We start from the raw sequence: 20,724 nt of genomic DNA on the forward strand, positions 1-20,724 counted from the left end.
TAATGGACAAACAAAAGGCACAGTAAAGCAGTACATTCCCAGCTCTTATTTTATTTTTGGAATTAGCAGATATACATCCGAGGAATCGTTGTTAACATATTCTGAAGTCGTTTTTCAATTTGGTTTTCACGGTATCTCTAGCTATCTGATTCTGAAACGATTACTGAATTGGGGTGATCTGGTTTGTTATTCATTAGCATTGAACGCCAACCTGACTACAACAGGACAAGAAGGCAATTTAGGATAATAAGAATTGAGTTGTAACCAGGTGATGGGACTGGCAGTACAGAGTGGTATGACACTGGTTATACCTCAGTGATGTTACACTAACAAGTATCTATGTTATCAATAGATGGTGCCAAATGTTCCCTGTCAAGTGTTAGCTCCATGGTTGTACCTCCAGATGTATTAGGGAAAAAATCCCAATTTGTATTGTTAGCTAGGGAGTGGAATGAAAACGTAATGGTGGACAATAATAATAAGAGATGAAGATTATCCCTGAAATAATAATTGCAAGAAATTGAACAGGAAAAAGTTCCAGAATCTAGACCACAGTAATTCATTTGATGTTCATGAGTTAGCCACTCATTGAATAAAAGCCATAATCTCAATCCTAGCAATTTATTCAGGCTTGTAGAATCTTTTTGCACAACAGAATACAAAAGTTCACAAGAAGCTGGTAATATTCCATTTCTTCTGCGTGATGTTCAGTGGCGTGAGTATTAAAGTAAGGAAGTGAAACATCCAGGATAGAATAAGGTTATTTTTCATAAATTTCTTCCAAATAATAAATGGATTTCTCATGCCATTGGCCACGCTAATTTTTAAAGATTCTACTGTGCGTTACAATTGCAATTGTTACAGAAACAGGAGTAGACCATTCAGTCTCTCAAAGCAGTTCTGCCATTCAGTTGGCTGATGTCTGTCACAACTCCATTTACCTGCCTTGATCCCATAACGTTTAATATCCTCGCCTAACAAAAACCTATCAATGCTAGTTTTGAAATCTTCAATTGACGCCCCCCCCCACCCTCTGCCTCACCAACCAGCCTCAACAGCGTTTTGAAGAGAGAGCACCAGATTTCCTTTGTGTGAAGAAATGTTTCCTAACATTATCCTGATGTTGTATTCCCACATTTACATGTCCCTTAAACTGAAGCCACAGGGAATGAATGGGGCAACTCCTATGCAAATTCACACCCATGTTGGAAATACTGAGCTAAAACAGAGTTCACCTTTCAGGTCGTTGAGTATTTCCAGCATTTTCTGTTTCTTTATTTTAGATTTTTAGCATGCGTGGTAATCTGCTTTTGTTCTGGGGATAGAATTAATCACTGTGTTCCTAAATTCACCTGGATTTGTACTACACCAGTCACCGACAGCTCTCAGGTTACTGGACATCTTGTGTTCTCATAGGTCAACCGCTAGGAAGTATAAGACCACCTCTATGTGATTGCTTTCTCCCTCCCACTCAAGAAGGTGCCACAACTTGGACCTGGTTTTGTTCGTTCAGATCAGGGACTGAACACAAAATCACACCAACATCCTCTTTCATCCATGTTGAGCATTATTGCTTGCTACCCAGTGTCATTTCAATGTTTCAAAAATTTGAAAAGAACTTCCCATATTGATTCCTTCTACCTCAATATTTCTTGGAAATACTCTTGACAAAAAAAATCTGTTATAAATAGGATTATAATCTAATGCTGTCTTGTGCAAGTATTGACAAACTATTTTAGCGGAAAATAATTGGACTTCCCAAACCCATCCATCTCAGGCGCAGAATAAATTAAGCCATTTTTTAATGCCTTTACAGCAGTTGCTTTTATGGTCACTGTTTAAATTCAGATTCTGCAATCCTGGGATTCATGAGCTGGCTCCCAATGTTTATGCTATTAAATCCAGCTCCTGTGCCCCATCAAGCTGAGTTGAAAAAATGAGTCTCACACATCTGTGCTTTGGAGAAGGGGTTGAATTTAGTTGGGTGAAGCTCAGGGTCATTGATCTCCAGGAATCCAAATTAAAACAGCACCATTAAAAGCAGCAATGACTCAATGCTGTGCCATCCGCAATGCAACCATCAAAGGATATGCATAAGATATTAAACTCCATAGTTTGTTCAGGGCAGTGGAATAAATATATTGCTTTGATTCTCCAATCATTCTTTTGTGCCTGTCATTAAATGTACCACAATGTATGATGCACTGCGTTTCCATTAGCTTCATTTAAGCTTCAACCACCACAGCTTTTACTATTTTTTATTAGGAAGGGAGTTAATTTTTACATTTTGTTTTGATCCATTAATATTTGCTTTTCTTTTCCTTCCATTCCATCCTTTCCACTGCCTAAATCCTTCAACCATCCCACCCGGCAGAAGAAGCTCTCAGTCCTACACTTATTACCTGTAAGTAACTGCTTTGAAAATGAACTCCATGCTTTTATCCATTCTTTTCCATGCACGGCATTTGTTTTATTCATGGTTTTTTTTTTCAGGCTCCTGCAATTCTAGCAAGCATTCCAATATGCCTCCGAGATTTACTAGCTGTTATTTGTTTTAACCGTCCAATTTAACCTACTTCTAGGATCAGACACACAAACTGTCCTGGAATGTTTTAGACTAATCGTTTTCCAAATTTTGCAGAACAAGTTGCATTAATTAAAGATGTTATTGAATTCATATGGCTTTAAAGGAGAGACCCAGATGCACCTATGGCTCAGAGTGTAAACGTTCCATTGTCAAACTGAACCATGTCAATCAGGAACTTTCACGGTTTAATTCCTGGTTGGAGCTGATTTCATTGCTTGCCTTCAGTGTCTCTGGACTACACAGTGTTCCCAAACTTGATCATGATTAAGTGGACAGTGGGTGAGAATAGAATGGGGCTCAGCTGCAATATCTTCACCATCTAATAGCCTATTGTCAAGATTTACACTTGGGATTAGATACCACAGAGTTATTGGCTCCCATGCAAGTGTATCATGGTGCGAGCCAAATTAAAAAAAAAGTGAAAAACAAAAGAGAAACACTGCTTTTTTCTTTAAAGGAAGTGCGCAGCAGGAAAAACAAAACCCAAGGTTAGGACAATGAACCGGAGGTCCTTCCACATGTGACAAATGGTCTAGCCATATAAGCAATGTCAAAAAGTGCTAATTTTACTTCATGAGCATGAGGAGGTTGTCACCATGTGGAGACAGTCATACACTACGTAGCTGCATGCTCACAATACAGACAAAAGTGATGTATTGAGCAAGGGAAAGAAAGGACAGTAATTGCAAATGGTTTAATAAATATTCACTGAGCTGTCACTACAATAAGCATGAATTATTAAATAGGTCTTGCTGATTTAGGTTATTCTTTGTGCCATATAGAGGATTACGAAAATGGTACTAAGATCGGAAAAAGGCAGTAGGGAGTGCTAAAGCATAGAATTAAACAATAACACTAAAACTCTTGCTTTATCAGTCAGTTTAGAATCAAACGTCAAGTCCAGCATACATGCAAACAAAATATAGCAGTGAGCAAACTGTGAGTGGCCAATGTGGATGGTGATACTCCTCTAGGCTTTGGTAGTAATGGGAAGTATTGGCAATCGAATGGGGTTCCCTAGGAACCACTTTATTGCCATGACCTGTACCTTCAGTAGGAATTAATTTGACTTCAGCAGGGATAACGAACAATCAGTTTTGTTTTGTCGGTTTATTTATTGTTACTTTCTTTGGACAGAGAATTAAAAGGAAAACTTTATTTAAAAAGCTGGCAGCATGTTTGACATATCATCAGATACCCAGCTTTACAGAGCGTGATTTGTGTAGCAGTTGGGTCTGGCACATAAAGGGTTAATGTGAGACCGAGTCCAGTACCGCCCACACAGTGATGTAAGAAGACACATGAACCAGAGCTAGGGTTAGTCTAGAGATGGGCAAAGTTGGTGAAGACCTAAACTGAAGTCAGCTCCATACCTGTACTGTAAATCGGTACATAGCTTTGAGCTGTCAATAAAGACTTGCTGTTACATACCCAAGACTATGAAGCCTATTTCATGGTGTCCGAAGAAGGATTCTTCAATTTGTGTTAGTAATAAATATACCATGCAACAGCTAAGTTTTCAGTGCAGCTAAAATCTCTCCATTGACACTGTCAATTTATGCAACCAGACTGAATATAAGTTTTAATTAAAGAGACACTAAATATGTTTTGGTTACTTCAGGTAATTTTAAGCTTTACTTACTGCATTGCATATGTTCTTGGTGGGTTGCTAACTAATGCAATGAATTTCCACGGTTTATCATAGAAAGGCACTATGACATGCAATACCTGTCACCTTCACCAAAAATACTTTACCCATCAGCAATATACTCACTTACAGTGTTACCAGTGAGGACATGGGCTGCAAATAGAAACTGCTGAAATTGGCTTGAGTGTTGAATTGATAGTCAAGGTTGGAGTCATTTTATGATGTAAATTATAAATTGCATTCACAAACAAGCAACATAATATTGCTTGAACATCCGCACTGTTAGCACTCTGGTGTCTTCAAAGTACTGGAGGTAGATTGACCGCACCAGCTGGGAGGTAGCCTGGCTCAGTGGATTGCCAGCCCCTTTTTAGAGCCCAACTCAAGTTTGTCTCATTGAACTCAATGAATTGAAAGTCGGTTGAGTTCCTCAGTGGACAGGTAATCCGCTCCACCAGATTGCCATCCAAGCTGTGAAGGTGAAAAGTGATGATTTAAAGGCACACCATTGAGTATAGAAGATTAAAGGGTGATCTATTTGAGGTATAGAGAATGATGATGGGATTTGATAGGATATTTGGAGAAACTATTTCCTCTGGTGGGGCTGGAACAAGGGGACCTTAAAATGAGAGCTGGATGGGATGATGTCAGGAAGCACTTCTTCACACAAAGACATGTGGAAATCTGCAACTCACTCCCCCAAAAATTGAAACTAGGTCAACTGATAAGTTCAAAGTTGAGATTGATAGCCTTTTCTTTATACGCTTATGGGATGCTGGCATCACCAGCTAGACCAGCATTTATTGCCCATCCTTGATTGTCCTTCAGAAAGTGGTGGTGAGCTGCCTTCTGGAACTGCTACAGCCCCCATGTTGTCGGAACACCCACAGTGCTGTTGGGAAGGGAGTTCCAGGATTTTGACCCAGCGACAGTGAAGAAACGGCGGTATATTTCCAAGTCAGGATTGTGGGTGGCTTGGAGGGGAACTTCCAAGTGGTGGTGTCCCCAAGGATCTGCTACTCTTGTTCTTATAGGTGGTTGCGATCGTGGCTTTGGAAGGTGCTGTCTAAGGAGCCTTGGTGAGTTGCTGTAGTGCATCATGTAGATGGTACATACTGCTGCCACAGTGCGTCAGTGGTGGAGGGAGTGAATGTAGAAGGTGGTGAATGGGATGTCAAAAAAGCGGGCTGCTTTGTCCTGGATGGTGTCAAGCTTCTTGAGTGTTGTGGAAGCTGCACTCATCCAGGTTAGTGGGGAGTATTCCATCACACTCCTGACTTGTGCCTTGCAGATGGTGGACAGGCTTTGGGGAGTCAGGAGGTGAGTTACCCACCACAAGATTCCTAGCCCCTGACCTGCTCTTGTAGCTACAGTATTTATATAGCCGGTCCAGTTCAGTTTCTGGTCAGTGGTAACCCCCGGGATGTTGATAGTGGGGGATTCCGCGATGGTAATTCCATTGAATGACAAAGGGAGATGGTTGGATTTTCTCTTGTTGAAGATGGTCATTGCCTGACGTTTGTGTGGCGTGAATGTTACTTGCCACTTACCAGTCCAAGCCTCAATTTTGTCCAGGCAGGTCTTGCTGCATATGGACTTAGATTGCTTCAGTGTTGAGTGCCATGAATGGTGCTGAACATTGTTAGGCAAGTGTATTAAGGGCTACTGAACCAAGGTGGGTCGATGGAGTTTAGATATAGATCAGCTATGATTTAATTGAATGGGGAATAGGTTTGAGGTGATGATGCCCTGCCTCTGTTCCTATGTTCCATTTATTGATGCACTTTTTCTCCCTATTTGTTTAATGATCAAAGCTGCATCACCTGCATGTTTCTTTCACTGCGTTGAAAGCAATGCTTGATTTGAATTAGAATATCACCTTATCAATCCTGTTTTTAGCTGGCTGCCAGTAGTTGCCCTCTAATTTTCACTTCTCCTTCTTGCAAGACCTCATTGACTCTGCTTGGCACTTCTCTATTCAATACAATTCCAATAGGGGACTGACTGGAGTACTTCTTACTCCTGCTTCCTTTTCCATCGCTATCCTCTGAACAATAGTACTTATAGAGTCATACAGTTATTATGTCACCCACGGAGACGATGAATGATTTCAAAAGGAAATTGGATATGCACTTAAGGAAAATGAACTTGCATGGCTGTGCGGATAGAGCAGGGGAATGGGAATACCTGGATTGCTGTTCAGAGAGCGGACATGGTCTTGATGGGCTCAGTGACTTCCTTCTGTGACATCACGACTTTATGGCTCTGGAAGGGCTATTGTTCAGAGGACAGAAATGGAAAAGCAAGCAGGGTCTAGTCATATTCCTGTCAGTCCCCATATGGCGCATTGTGTTCTCATGGGCTACAAGTTCCAGATCAAAACAAATTCTTCCTCACATCCCCACATGTGTCTTGCCCAAAATCTTATATCTGCCTCCCCTAATTCTTTGTACATCAGCTAATGGGAACAGCTGTTCTTTGTCTATCATATCTAAACCTGTAATAATCTTGTACATTTCTGTCAGATCTACGATCTCCCCCCCACCTCCTTTGCTCCAAGGAGAACAACCCTAACTTCTCCAACCTAACCTTGTAGCTAAATTCCTTCATCCCTTGAACCATTCAGGTAAACCCCCTGTGCAAGCGCTCATGGACCCTCAGATCTTTCCTTAACTATGGTGGTTAGACCTGAACTTAATGCAATTGTGCTCCGGATATCACTGCTATTTGAAACATGAAGCACCATGGGATTCTGATGCGAGTCATGTTGTTTGAAACAGAGGTTAGAAGGTCAAAATGCCAATATGGTCTAACCTCAAAACCTTCAAATTAAACATCTTGTGACCTGCCCTCAGCATCTCAGTTTAACAGTGCACAATCATTATTTTAAATAGCTCCTTGGTTCTTCCTTTCTAATTTTCCTAACATATTTTCCAGATGGAGCAAGTGTGATTAATACATTTTTATTGGCCAGGTTCAAAGTACTTCCAACAACAACCCTTTAAAATATCACATAGTTACCAAGGATTAATGTGAAGAGGACGATGCTCCTTTGATGGTTTTTACTAACCAAATAACTGATAGTAGCTTAGATTTTATTGGTGATATTAGCGTTCGAAAGCTTAGCATCTTTTTGATATATAAGGCCTTGTTGCATCCATTTTCCAGCAGTGAGGGCAAAAATAATTAATTTCATTGGTGCAACATCCTCTGCACCATCTGTAACTGCATTACAGATACAACCATATGGGTAACAGTGGGTTTGCAGGCATCCAGAATGGCTACCTAAAATAGGTGTTGGGCTCCCGCCAGATGTTAATGAGGAGCTTAACCCTTATTTTAAGACTGCACTGATGGAGTAAATAGAGATGTTCCCGGTGGCAAAGGGTTCAGTAACCAGAGAATAAAGATTTAAGGTAATTGTCGGAAGAACCAGAGGCAACCTGAGGAACTTTTGTTTTACAAAGTGAGTTGTTATGAGGTGGAGTGCACTGCCTGACACATTGTGGAAGCAGGTCCAGCAAGTACTTTCAAAAGGGAATTAGTTAATGCTTGGGCCTGCAGTTTCTGCTCCGTTGTGAAGGTTTTCTCATTGCAGTTCACCCGAAATTGGCATAAATGGCACAAACAATCTTGAATTTTAAGCACAAATTACATTCGATGCAATTTGCATTTCTGTTACCATTTGTGCTAGCTTTAAAAACATTGCACTAGAAGCCGGGCCCCACCCACTCAAAGGGGTTCTTCACTCAGAGAGTTTTAATTAACCTTTGAAATGCTCCACCCCAGGAGAGCTGCGGATGCTCCGTTGTAAAGAGTGCGATTTATCTGTCTTCTAAGTGAATCAAGGGAGATGGGGATAGGGCGGGAAAGTGGAGTTTAGGTTGACGATCGGCCATGATCTTATTGAATGACAAAGCAGACTTGAGGGGCTGAATAGCCTGCTCCTATTTCCGATGATCTTATGTTCTCATTAGGATTTTCCACTAATTGTGCTCATTTACAGCCCAGCTAAGGAGCCTCTAAAAATTAATCTGATCTTTCAGGTGCAAGGACACCACTAGACGTGTTTTAAAAGGTTTTGAATATTGCGTTTTTTAAAAAATGACTAAGAAACTGACTACCTCAATATAACTAGAAAATAGTTTTTTAGACTTGTTAAAAGTCAATTTCCGTAATTTAAAATCAGGTTACTCACATAGTGGTATGATATGGATTTAAAATGCTTTTTCTAAATGATAAACTCACTTTCACTGCATTAGTCAAACAACTTCAAGTTACCATTGAAAATATGTCGATATTCTTACAACCACTGTTGAATAGGAATATTTTTATAGCATTTTTAAAAAAAAACTATGCTTCAATACAATGCTGACCCATGAGGGATTTTGCAGCTGGCAAAGTGGAAACTCTATCTTTTGAAGTGGAAATATTTATAAGCCTTCGGGGAAAGAGCAGGGGAGTAGGACTAATTGGAACTCTTTCAATGAGCCAACACCTCGGGATAGGCTGAAATAAATACAGAAAATGCTGGAAAAACTCAGCAGGCCTGGCAGCATCTGTGAAGGTTCTGGAGAGGGGATACATAGGCTTATAAAGCAAAAGGATGTTGCATTGCAGGGCAGCTGCTTAGGTAATGATACCCAGATTGTCACAGGAAGGGACAGAGTGTACAAACATAAAAAAATGCAGCAAATAGGGTCAAAGGGAGTAAAAATAGTAAATGGTTCTTTACATAAATGCACATAGTATTCGGAACAAAATAAATGAATGAATGGCACAAATAGAGATTAATGGGTATGATCTTATAGCCATTACGGAGACATGGTTACAAGGAGATCAAAGCTGTGAACGAAATATTCAAGGGTACGTGACTTTTCGATAGAACGAGCAGGAAGGAAAGGGTGGTGAGGTAGTTTTGTTAACACCAGATGGAATAAGTACAATAGCAAGAAATGATCTTGGATTGAAAGATGTAGAATCCGCATGGGTGGAGGTAAGAAACAACAAGGGGAAGAAGGCACTGGTGGGCATATTCTATAGGCCTCCTAACAGCAGCTATGCTGTTGGACAGAGAATAAATCAGGAAATAGTGAGGGCATGTGAAAAAGGCAGCACATTAATCATGGGTTACTATAATCTCCATGTAGATTGGGAAAATCAAATTGGCAGAGGTAGCCACGAGCAAGAATTCATAGAGTTTATGTGGAACAGTTTCCTGGAAGAATATGTTGTGGATCCAACTGAGGATCAGGCTATTTTGGATCTAGTAATGTGTAATGAGGTAGGTTTAATAAATGATCTCAGAGTAAAAGATCCCATAGGAAACAGTGACCATATCATGGTGGAATTTAGCATTCAGTTTGTGGGTGAGAAACTTAGTTCAGAAACACCTGTGCTAAATTTAAATAAGGGTAATTACAATGGAATGAGGGCAGAGTTGACTGGAGTGAACTGGGAAAGGAATTTAGCAGAAAAGATGGTTGACGAACAACGGGAGGCGTTTAAGAAAATAGCTCATGACTCACAACAAAGATATGTTCCAGTGAGGAAGAAGGATTCTAGGAAGGGAATAAACCAACCATGGTTAACCAAGGAAGCTAAGGATAGCATCAAATTGAAAGAAAAAGCATACAATGTGGCAAAGATTAGTGGTAAGCCAGAGGATTGGGAAAGTTTTAAAAACCAACAGAAGATAACCAAAAAATAACAAAGAGGGAGAAAATAAACTTTGAGAGTAAACTAGCAAGTAATATAAAAAACAGTCAGTAAGAGCTTCTTTAAATATATAAAAAGTAAGAGAGAGGCCAAAGTGAACATAGGCCCATTAGAGAATGAGACTGGGGATATAATAATGGGGAACCAGGAAATGGCAGAGGAGTTGAATAAATACTTTGCTTCAGTCTTCACGGTAGAAAGTACTAATAGCATTCCAAAAATACTAAATAATCAAGGGGCAAAAGGCAGGGGAGGAAATAAATACAACAACTATCACTAGAGAAAAAGAACAAGAGAAACTAATAGGGCTAAAGGCCGATAAGTCCCCTGGAACTGATGGGTTGCATCCTAGAATATTAAAGGAAATAACTGCAGATGCACTGGTAGTAATCTTCCAAGAGTCCTTATATTCTGGAAAAGCCCCAGAGAATTGGAAAACTGCCAATGTAACACTCTTATTCAAAAATGGAGGGAGACATAAAATAGGTAACTATAGGCCAGTTAGCTTAACATCTGTCATTGGGAAAATGGTAAAATCTATTATAAAGGATATAATAGCGTAGCATTTAGAAATGCATAATCTAATCAAGCAGAGTCAGCATGGCTTCATGAAGGGGAAATCATGTCTGACAAATTTATTAGAATTCCTTGAGGAGGTAACAAGCAGGGTAGAGAAAGGGAACTAGTAGATGTAATATATTTGGATTTCCAAAAGGCGTTCGATAAGGTACCACACATAAGGCTACTTAATAAGATAAGAGCCCATGGTGTTGGGGGTAATATATTAGCATAGATAGAGGACTGGCTAACTAATAGAAGACAGAGAGTTTGGATAAGGGGGGCATTTTCAGGATGGCAACCTGTAACTAGTGAAGTACCACAGGGATCAGTGCTGGGGCTACAATTATTTACAATATATATTAATGACTTGGATGAGGGAAATGAATGTACTATTGACAAGTTTGCGGAAAACACAAAAATAGATGGGAAGGCAAGTGGTGAGGATGACACAAAGAGTCTACAGAGGGATGTAGAGAGGTTAAGTGAGTGGGCAAAAAGGTAGCAGATGGAATATAATGTGGGGAAGTGTGAGCTTATGCACTTTGGCAGGAAGAATAGAGGAGCTGAATATTATTTAAATGATGAAGGACTGACAAAGGCTGCAGCACAGAGGGATTTGGGAGTCCTCATGCATGAACCCCAAAAAGCCTAGCATACAAGTTCAACAGGCAATAGGAGATGGAAAAACAAAAAAAAAATGTATTAATTTTGCTTCCAATCTCCACCCCTCCATCATTTTCACATGGTCCATCTCTGACACTTCCCTTCCCTTCCTTGACCTCTCTGTCTCAATTTCTGATGATAGACTGTCCACCAATATCCATTACAAGCCTACCGACTCCCACAGCTACCTCGACTACAGCTCCTCACACGCCGCTTCCTGTAAGGACTCCATCCCATTCTCTCAGTTCCTTCGCCTCCGTCGCATCTGTTCTGATGACGCTACCTTCAAAAACAGTTCCTCTGACATGTCCTCCTTCTTCCTTAACGAGGTTTTCCACCCACGGTCGTTGACAGGGCCCTCAACCGTGTCCGGCCCATCTCCCGCGCATCCGCCCTCACACTTACTTCTTCCTCCCAGAAACATGATAGGGTCCCCCTTGTCCTCACTTATCACCCCACCAGTCTCTGCATTCAAAGGATCATCCTCCGCCATTTCCGCCAACTCCGGCATGATGCCACCACCAAACACATCTTCCCTTCACCCCCCCTGGCCGCATTCCGTAGGGATCGTTCCCTCCGGGACACCCTAGTCCTCGCCTCCATCACCCCCTACTCCTCAACCCCCACCTATGGCACCTCCCCATGCCCACGCAGAAAATGCAACACCTGCCCCTTCACTTCCTCTCTCCTCACCGTCCAAGGGCCCAAACACTCCTTTCAAGTGAAGCAGCATTTCACTTGCATTTCCCCTAACTTAGTCTACTGCATTCGTTGCTCCCAATGCGGTCTCCTCTACATTGGAGAGACCAAACGCAAACTGGGCGACCGCTTTGCAGAACACCTGCGGTCTGTCCGCAAGAAAGACCCAAACCGCCCTGTCGCTTGCCATTTTAACACTCCACCCTGCTCTCTTGCCCACATGTCTGTCCTTGGCTTGCTGCATTGTTCCAGTGAAGCCCAACGCAAACTAGAGGAACAGCACCTCATCTTTCGACTAGGCACTTTACAGCCTTCCGGGCTGAATATTGAATTCAACAACTTTAGATCTTAAACTCCCTCCCCCCATCCCCACCCCATTTCTTCCCCTTCCCTTTTGTTTTTTTCAATAATTTATATAGATTTTTCTTTTCCCACCTATTTCCATTATTTTTAAATCTACAACTAATACCTTCTCAGTCTTTCCACCCCACCCCCACTAGAGCTGTACCTTGAGTGTCCTGCCATCCATTCTTAATTAGCACATTTTCTTAGATAATATCACCACCTTCAACACCTCTTTGATCCTTTTGTCTGTGACATCTTTTGATTATCTGCTCCTATCACTGCTTGCTTGTCCCTACAACCACCCCCCCCCCCCCAACCTCTCTCTCCCCCCCCCCCACCCCACCTTAAACCAGCTTATATTTCACCCCTCTCCTAACTATACTCAGTTCTGTTGAAGGGTCGTGAGGACTCAAAACGTCGACTCTTTTCTTCTCCGCCGATGCTGCCAGACCTGCTGAGTTTTTCCAGGTAATTCTGTTTTTGAATAGGAGATGGAATATAAAAGTAAGGAAGTATTCCTACAGCTTTACAGGGCATTGGTGAGAACACATCGAGAGCATTGTGTACAGTTTTGGTCCCCTTATTTAAGAAAGGACATAATTGTATTAGAAGCAGTTCGAAGGCGGCTTACTTGGCTTATTGCTGGGATGAGGGGATTATCTTATATGGAAAGGTTGGACAGGTTGAGCCTATATCCACTGGAGTTTAGACGAATGAGAGCTGATCTTATTGAAACATATAAGATCCTGGGAGGGTTTGACAGATGGATTGCTAAGAGATGTTTCTCCTTGTGAATATTTAAGAATAAGGGGTCTCCCATTTAAGGTGGAGATGAGGGGAATTTTTTTTCTCTCAGAGTGTCATGAGTTTCTGGAGCTCTTCTTCAGAAAGCGGGGTCATTGAATACTTTTACAGCAAAGGTAGATAGATGCTTGACTAACACAGGAGTCAAATGCACTTGCAATGCCATGGCATATAAGGCTATGGGCTTAGTGCTGGAAAATGGGATGAGAATAGTTAGGTACTTGCTTGGCCGGTGCAGACTCGATGGGCCGAAGGGCCTTTTTCTGTGCTGTAGACCTCTATGAAATGGAATGTTGGCCTTTATTTCAAAGGGAATGGAGTATAAAAATAGGGAAATCTTGCTAAAACTAAACAAGGCACAAGTTAGACTTGAATACTGTGAACAGTCTTGGTCCCCTTATCTAAGGAAAGATATACTGGCATTGGAGGCAGTCCAGAGAAGGTTCACTAGTTTGATCTCAGGAATGGAGGGATTTTCTTATGAGGAGAGGTTGAGTAGGTTGTGCCTGTACTCATTGGAGTTTAGAAGAATGAGGGGTGACCTTATTGAAACATATAAGATTCTTAGGGGGCTTGACAGGGTAGATGCTGAGAGGTTATTTCCCCTTGTGGAAGAGTCTAGGACAAGAGGGCATAATCTCAGAGTAAGTGGGCGCCCTTTTAAAACAGAGATGAGGAGGAATTTCTTTTCTCAGAGGGTAGTCAATCTGTGGAATCCTTTACTGCAGAGGGCTGTAGAGGCTGAGTCGTTAAGTGTATTCAAGGCTGAGATAGACAGATTTTTAATCCAGTAAGGGAATCAAGGATTACGGGGAAAACGCAGGAAGGTGGAGCTGAGGATTATCAGATCAGCCATGATCTCATTGAATGGCGGAGCAGACTCGATGGGCCGAATGGCCTACTTCTGCTCCTACGTCTTGACTCGTCACTGATGCTGCCATAAGCTGCTAGTTTTTCCAGCGTTTTTTTTTTATTTCAGATTTCCAGCATCCGCAGTATTTTGCTTTTATCAGCATGATCGGCTGAATGGCCTCCTCATGTGCTGTAACATTCTAAAATTCAATAATCCCACAACCTCGGAGGCTTCAGTGGAACCAGTGAAGTGACAACAGACACAGGCAGAAACTTACAATTTTAATATAGTTGGTCATTTTATTGTGATATATGTAATTCTTGATGTTTGATACTTTTCTAACCCTGTATCTTTGAAATCAAAATTATAGTTACTGAGGGGAAAATTATAATTGTGAGCCCAAGGTTGACAAATGCACCACCTCATGGCCAGAGATAGGAACTATGGAATCACGGGCTGTCATATTAATGGGAAAATCCAATTACAAGCGTCAAATGTGGACATAATTAAGATGGAAAAATTCACAAACACTGTCAACATGGAACCTTTGACTGAAAAGGTGACAGGTCAAACAAGGGCCAATTTTAGCTTGAGATGCACAATCAGCGAGCAGAGGGTGGATTTCCTGTATTATTGCTACTGTAAGACAAGAATCATTTTGAGGCTCAGGCCCCATTTATGGGCAAATAGCAGACCAGCCATTTTTTTGTTGTGTGTGGATTCAGCACCACAAAGGCCAAGGAGCTGGCACAGTTATGGATAGCCCATTGAGAAAGCCAGAGGATTTTGGCGTTTTGCAGGTAATGGGGCAGGATATTATCTGGACACTTTCTAATGAAGAAGGCCGTTAACATGGTAAAACATCCAAAACTGTTTCACAGGAGCATTATTAAATATAGTTTGACACTGAGCAACATAAAGCGATATCAGGACAGCGGCAATTGGTCGAAGAGGTGGGCATTAAGGAAGAAAGGCTTGCATTTATGTGTCATCTTTCACAACTTCCGCTTGTCCCTTAACAGCCAATGAAGTACTTTTTGAACTGTTGTCATTGTTGTAGTGTAGGTAGAGCAGCAGTCAATTTACACACAGCAAGCTCCCACAGGCAGCAATATGGGGCTGGGTTTTATAGCCAGCATGCAGGTCCCATGTGCATTTGTGGAAGCAGGCATAATGTCCACTTCCGCCCAGTCCCATAGCCACATAGTGATTTAACGTTCATTGGGACATTACTTACCTTGAGGCAAGGCTTCTGCCCTGATCTCGGGAGGAGTTCTCACCGCCAAGAGCTGCTGGCCAATCGGATGGCCGGCAGTTCTTTGATTCCGGCAGCGCCACCAGGAGAGGTGGACACTGCTGGGACTGTATCCAGCGCCCAGCAAAGTTCATTGTCGAAGCTGATGCAAGGTAAGTGGAGGCTGGTGGGGGTTTCGTCGGGACCAGGCGGCCTGCCTCTGGCAAGGTGTGCAAAGAGGATCCGGGGTCAGAGTGGAAAGGGTTGGAGGGAGGGGAAAAACGCGGGGGGCTCATCCCCTGTTCCCACCCGAGATCCGGGCTGTCTTACCTGCCAGATTTGCACTCTGCCGCAGGCCTCAGCCCGCTGCCTGTGAAATAGCAACAGAGGTTGGGAGGGTGGCTCGGGAGAGAGGGGTGCACATGGTACTAAACACTAGGGCCTGGGAGTTCGGGGGACCTGGGCTCAACTCGCAACTTTTGCTTTACCAGCAGCACCGCCCCCTTCCCCTCCCACCCCCCCCACCCCATGCAGGCCAGTGCACAGTGCCAACAGTCCGTACTCAAACGGGGAGGCCCGAGGAGATTCTGGCTTTCACCTCAGACCTCATCAAAATATGGATGGTGCTGCGGTTGGAGCCCGAACAGCTTACTGCTCCAATTTCCAAGTAAGGGATCCGATTGGATCATGGAGGTCTGAAGGAGGGAAGGGGTGGGCCTCGGATTCTGTGATCAAGGTTCGATGGGGAATTGGATATTGAGATCAGGAGCATTGTTGGGGATCAGCTAGGAAGGTTACAGGCCTCAGGAGTTCTGTCAGTGGCTCCGAAAGGAGATAGAGGGGTATGAAGTTTGGACCCGAGTGGGGAGATGACTGGAGGGGCCCTGGGGGTCAGGGTTGTGAGGGAGAGGTTGGAGACCTTGCAACCAGGAATGACAGTGATTATGGTAAGTACTTTGTTTACTCATGTGTTGTGTGAAGTTGGTTTTCTTGAAGGTAACCAGCATTGGCACTAGCTATCTCAGAGAAAAGTAAAAGTTACAGCAGGGTCAAGAAGCAGGCATTATGCCCCTTATTTGCAAAATCAAATTGCCTGCTTCAGATATGTGGAAAGGACACCTCTTGTTTGTCCTTTCCCAATATAGCAGGTGGTGCACTTCTTGTCAGAGGTGTTTGAATGTTTCCTGTCCATCATTTTGTATCTTAAGAGGCCCCTTTGCCCTTAAAATTGAGCATAACAATGTCTCCCCCCCCCCAACTCAAGACTTTGAAGGTCGATATATGCCATTTTCCCCTTTGTTTACTTTATTTGTAAACTCACCATCCATATGAGCTTGGCAGCAAGTTAGTGAATTCCTCTGGCAGACTAGTTGCACACAGACTTGATGATGGTCTGCCTGGTATTAATATAATTGGCAAAATCAGAAAGGTAATTCCCTCTATGCTGTTAGATCATGAAGATGCTCTCAAAGCACTGCCATTTATGAAAAGGAAATCATGTTTGACAAGACTGCTGGAGTGTTTTAAGGATGTTACTGGCAGGATAGATGAGGAAGAACCAGTGGATGTGGTGGATTTTGATTTACAGAAGGCATAAGGTCCCACACAAGAGGTTAGTAAACAAAATTAGAGCACATGAGATTGGGGTATTATACTGGCTTGGTCTGAGGATTGATTAACAGACAGAAAACAGAGTGTAGGGATAAACAGGTCATTCTCAGGTTGGCAGGCTGGGGTGTCACAAGGATCAGTGCTTGGCCCCAGCTTTCACAATCTACATCAATGATTTGGATGGGGGACCAAATGTAATATTTCCAAGTTTGCTGGTGACACAAAGCTAGGTGGGAACGTGAGTTGCGAGGAGGATGCAAAGAGGCTTCGAGGGGATTCAGACAGGCTAAGTGAGTGGGCAAGCGCATGGCAAATGGAATATAATGTGGAAAAATGTCAAGTTACCCACTTTGGTAGGAAAAATAGAAATGCAGAATATTTCTTAAATGGGGAAAGATTAAGGTGTGTTGATATCCGAAGGGACCTGGATGTTCTTGTTCATAAGTCACTGAAAGCTAACATGCAAGTGCAACAAGCAGTTAGGAAAATAAATGGTATGTTAGCCTTTATTGCAAGGGGATTTGAGTAGAGGTGTAAAGAAGTCTTGCTGCAATTGTACAGAGCCTTGGTGAGACCACATCTGAGATTGTGTACAGTTTTGGCCTCCTTACCTAAGGAAGGATTTACTGGCCACAGAGGCAATGCTGTGGAAGTTCATCAGACTAATCCCTGGGATGGTGGGATTAATCTATGAGGAGACATTAAGGAGACTGGGCCTGTATTAAATAGAGTTTAGAAGAACAAAGGGGGACCTCATTGAAGTGTACAAAATTCTTACAGGGCTCGACAGGGTAGATGCAGGAAGGATGCTTCCCCTGGCTGGGGGTCTAGAACCAGGAGACACAGTCTCAGAATAAGAGGTAGGCCATTTAGGACTGAGATGAGGAGGAATTTCTTCACTCAGAGGGCAGTGAATCTCTGGAATCCTTTAACTCAGAGGGCTGTGGAGGCTCAGTCGTTGAGCATATTCAAAGCAGAGGTCAATAGATTTCTAGATACCAGTGACATCAAGGGATAGGGTGATTGTATGCTAAGATGGTGATGAGGTAGAAGATCAGCCATGATCTAGTTCAATGGCGGAGCAGGCTTGAGGGGCCGAATGGCCTACTCCTGCCCCAATGTTCCATCAAGACTGATCCTATTCATTTGGTTTGTTCATCGACTGCACAATACTTAAATAAACCATTGTACATTGTAAATGGAAAATAAACAAAATATGGAAGCTATATGCGGCAATTCCAGAAGAACTGGTTATATAAACTCTGCTTTGTGGTTGGTTTTGATTGATTGAAATGGTAATATGATACAAGCAGCAGGCGGTTGTATCCACAGGCCACGATGAATGTCCTGATTCTGAAACCCTGCTGATGCCTCTGATTCGACAGAGCTCCTTGACATGGCATCCTAATTGGCTGCCTCCAGGGAGATCTACCCGACAGGCGCACCAGTGGCATTACATTCCATCAACCACGAGAATCAGCTCCCTGCATGCTACATTTTAAAATCAACCCTTTTAACTTCTGTAAATATTTTTTCCTTTATTGACCTGGGAAAGAAATCGCTCAAGCCGTGTCACCTCCTGGGAATTGTACTTCTCTGGCCTTAGGCTGAACTGTAGGTTATTCTTGAAAACACTTCTCATAAGGTCAACCGCACAAAGCATGGCGTTCCTTTTCGAATGGGAAATTGTTAGTCGTGGCATTACTACTTTTGAACACCCAGAGCATGACCAGCAACCCCCCACCCCTTCTGTGTGCCGAGGCCATGAAAGCAACTCAGACAAAGAGGACGCCTTGGGCCAATGCTACAATGATGCTGGCGAATTGGGTACATGGAAATTGCATGGCCATCACCTTGATTTACATGTGGGTGCAGCCAGTGGGACACAAATTATGAACCCCCTCCTCCCCCACCCCACCCGAGAAAACCACAAAGCCACATTTTTAGTCCAATTTGTTGCAGGAATGAAATTGGGAAGAATTGATCAGCTTGAAACTGCCGAAAGGGAGAAAAATCAGCTTGCATTTCCAAACAAGTATAGGTTAAATTAAGCTCCAAGGATGGGAAGAAGTTGAAAGAATTGCTTCATCGTTTATAAGTTAACTTGTGTAATAATAATGTTAGTACAAGGCTGTGAAACATATAAAAAAAAACCTAAGCAGGTTCCTGCACAAACCACAGGCGAGGGTAGGAAAATCAGCCGCATTCTTCTCAAAGCTTCTTGATGTTGTAGATAGAACAGTTTCCAAGCCGCCAGTACTTTTAGTGGAGTCAGGACTTGAAAGTGGTCCTGGCTCACAATTATTTTCTAAGTCCACAGGAGAGGAGGAAACCCCAGGCTGGAAGGCAACCCACTTCCGCCCCCCCGCTCCCCCCCACTACTTTCGTATGCGTATGAGTTCCGCTGAGGTCAGCTCGGAGTGTGGGGCACGAGGGGCAAATGCAAGGTAGATGCTGGTTAAACCCGACTCCTTAGCCTGGGCCCCTCCCCTTTCCCTGGTGACCAGGGCTTGGGGCTTCTGGCTCTGCTTCTTAAGCGAAAAGGCACAAAAAGGTTTTATTAGTTAGTTCCGCTGCCTGTGTGGGCGGGGGAGGAGAAGGTTGAGCCAGGCAAGCGTGACCTTCACACGTGTGCTACATAATTTCCCTGAGATAGAGATGAACATATCCCCTCATGCGACTCTGTCTGTTACATGGCACATGTTATTAATGAAAAAATAAAGTCTTTATTTGATTTTTATTTGCTTTTGGAAACCTCATCCCGCCCGTGGATGAGGTTTCCAAAAAAGTGCAAAGGCCGCTTGGCCTTTTCACCTGCCCACCAACCGTAAGGTTGGACGGGCAGCAAAAAATGTCTTTTACTTAACTTTTTAATGGCCTTAATAGGCCTTTTAATTGTCGGCGGGCGTGCTGCCGACTCCGGCGCGCACCCACCAACCGAAATATCGCGTGAGTGCACGAAGACCTCGGGACGCATGCCTAACATCATCGTGCATCATTTTACGCTCGGTCGGGTCGGGTGCGCACCCGTCCGACGAGCTAAAAGTTTTACCCATTGTGTCATGAGCTGGTAACTGTTGGACCATCAGCAGAATAGTGGAGATGAGGGCCAGATTTTTTGGCTCAGCGAGCAGGGGGATGGGGCCCGCTTGTCGAGGCGTAAAATGACACGGGATGAAATCGGGCGCGCGTCCCGACGTCACCGAGCGTCATTTAGATTTTCAGTTTGGCAGGCACGCAGGCGGGTCGGCTGCACGCCCGCCGAACTGTCAAAGGCCTATGAAGGCCATTTAAAAACTAATTAAACCAATAAACTTAGCTGCCCGTCCAAACTTAAGGTTGGCGGGCAGGCGAAGAGCCCAGGCGGCCTACGCATTTTTCATGGAACCTCATCCATGGGCGGGATGAGGTTTCATGAAGGGTTTATAAATTGAATAAAAATAAAAATAAAAATTCATTGACATGTCCCAGCTCATGTGACACCGCCACATGAGGGTACTTGTCTTAAAATTTTTTCTTTATCTTTATTCACCTTTTTAAAACTTAAACTAATCTACCTGAGGCACCTTTATGCCTCAGGGAGAATCCCCCCTCAGCCCTCACAGGGACCGTTCAGCGCTTCTGGGCGCGCATCACGCTGGGCGGGCCTTAATTGGCCCGCCCATGTAAAATGGCGGCACGGACTTGATCGGGGGCGCCGATCGGGTTCGCGCCCGCTCCCGCCACCGCCCGCCCCTACACAATCCCCCCCCAATTGGGGGGAACATTCTGCCCAAGGAGTCACAAATAGCTCTGCCTTTGTCCACTGCTGGCAGATGCCTCATCTACTATCCTTTATGTCGGCTTGGCTGGAATGTTTATACAATGCAGGGAGCGTTACATTCCAGGGGTTTGGTGTGTTAGCATTTGCCCATTTTTAAATTGTTCAGAAACTTCCAGAGCTACCATCATGTGACCATTGGCGGCGATTTTAATTGCCTAGCCATCTGTACATTTTCAAA

The 20,724-nt window shown here is 43.3% G+C and overlaps 1 protein-coding gene across 12 annotated transcripts in view; it reads left to right on the top strand.

Annotated features, from left to right (window-relative positions):
• The window catches only part of LOC144679979 (receptor-type tyrosine-protein phosphatase mu), an 855,381-nt gene that overhangs the window by 602,918 nt on the left and 231,739 nt on the right, over window positions 1–20,724 (top strand). For 6 of the 12 annotated variants that reach the window (XM_078541013.1, XM_078541014.1, XM_078541019.1 and 3 more), the window contains one exon: window positions 2,375–2,404. The exons of the other annotated variants lie outside the window; for them this stretch is intronic. In XM_078541013.1, coding sequence (XP_078397139.1) covers window positions 2,375–2,404 — 30 coding nt within the window. The remainder of the gene's footprint in view (window positions 1–2,374; window positions 2,405–20,724) is intronic. 12 annotated transcript variants of the gene reach the window in all.

This window comes from Cetorhinus maximus, chromosome 4 (assembly GCF_964194155.1).
Source record: "Cetorhinus maximus chromosome 4, sCetMax3.hap1.1, whole genome shotgun sequence".
Lineage (NCBI taxonomy): Eukaryota > Metazoa > Chordata > Chondrichthyes > Lamniformes > Cetorhinidae > Cetorhinus > Cetorhinus maximus.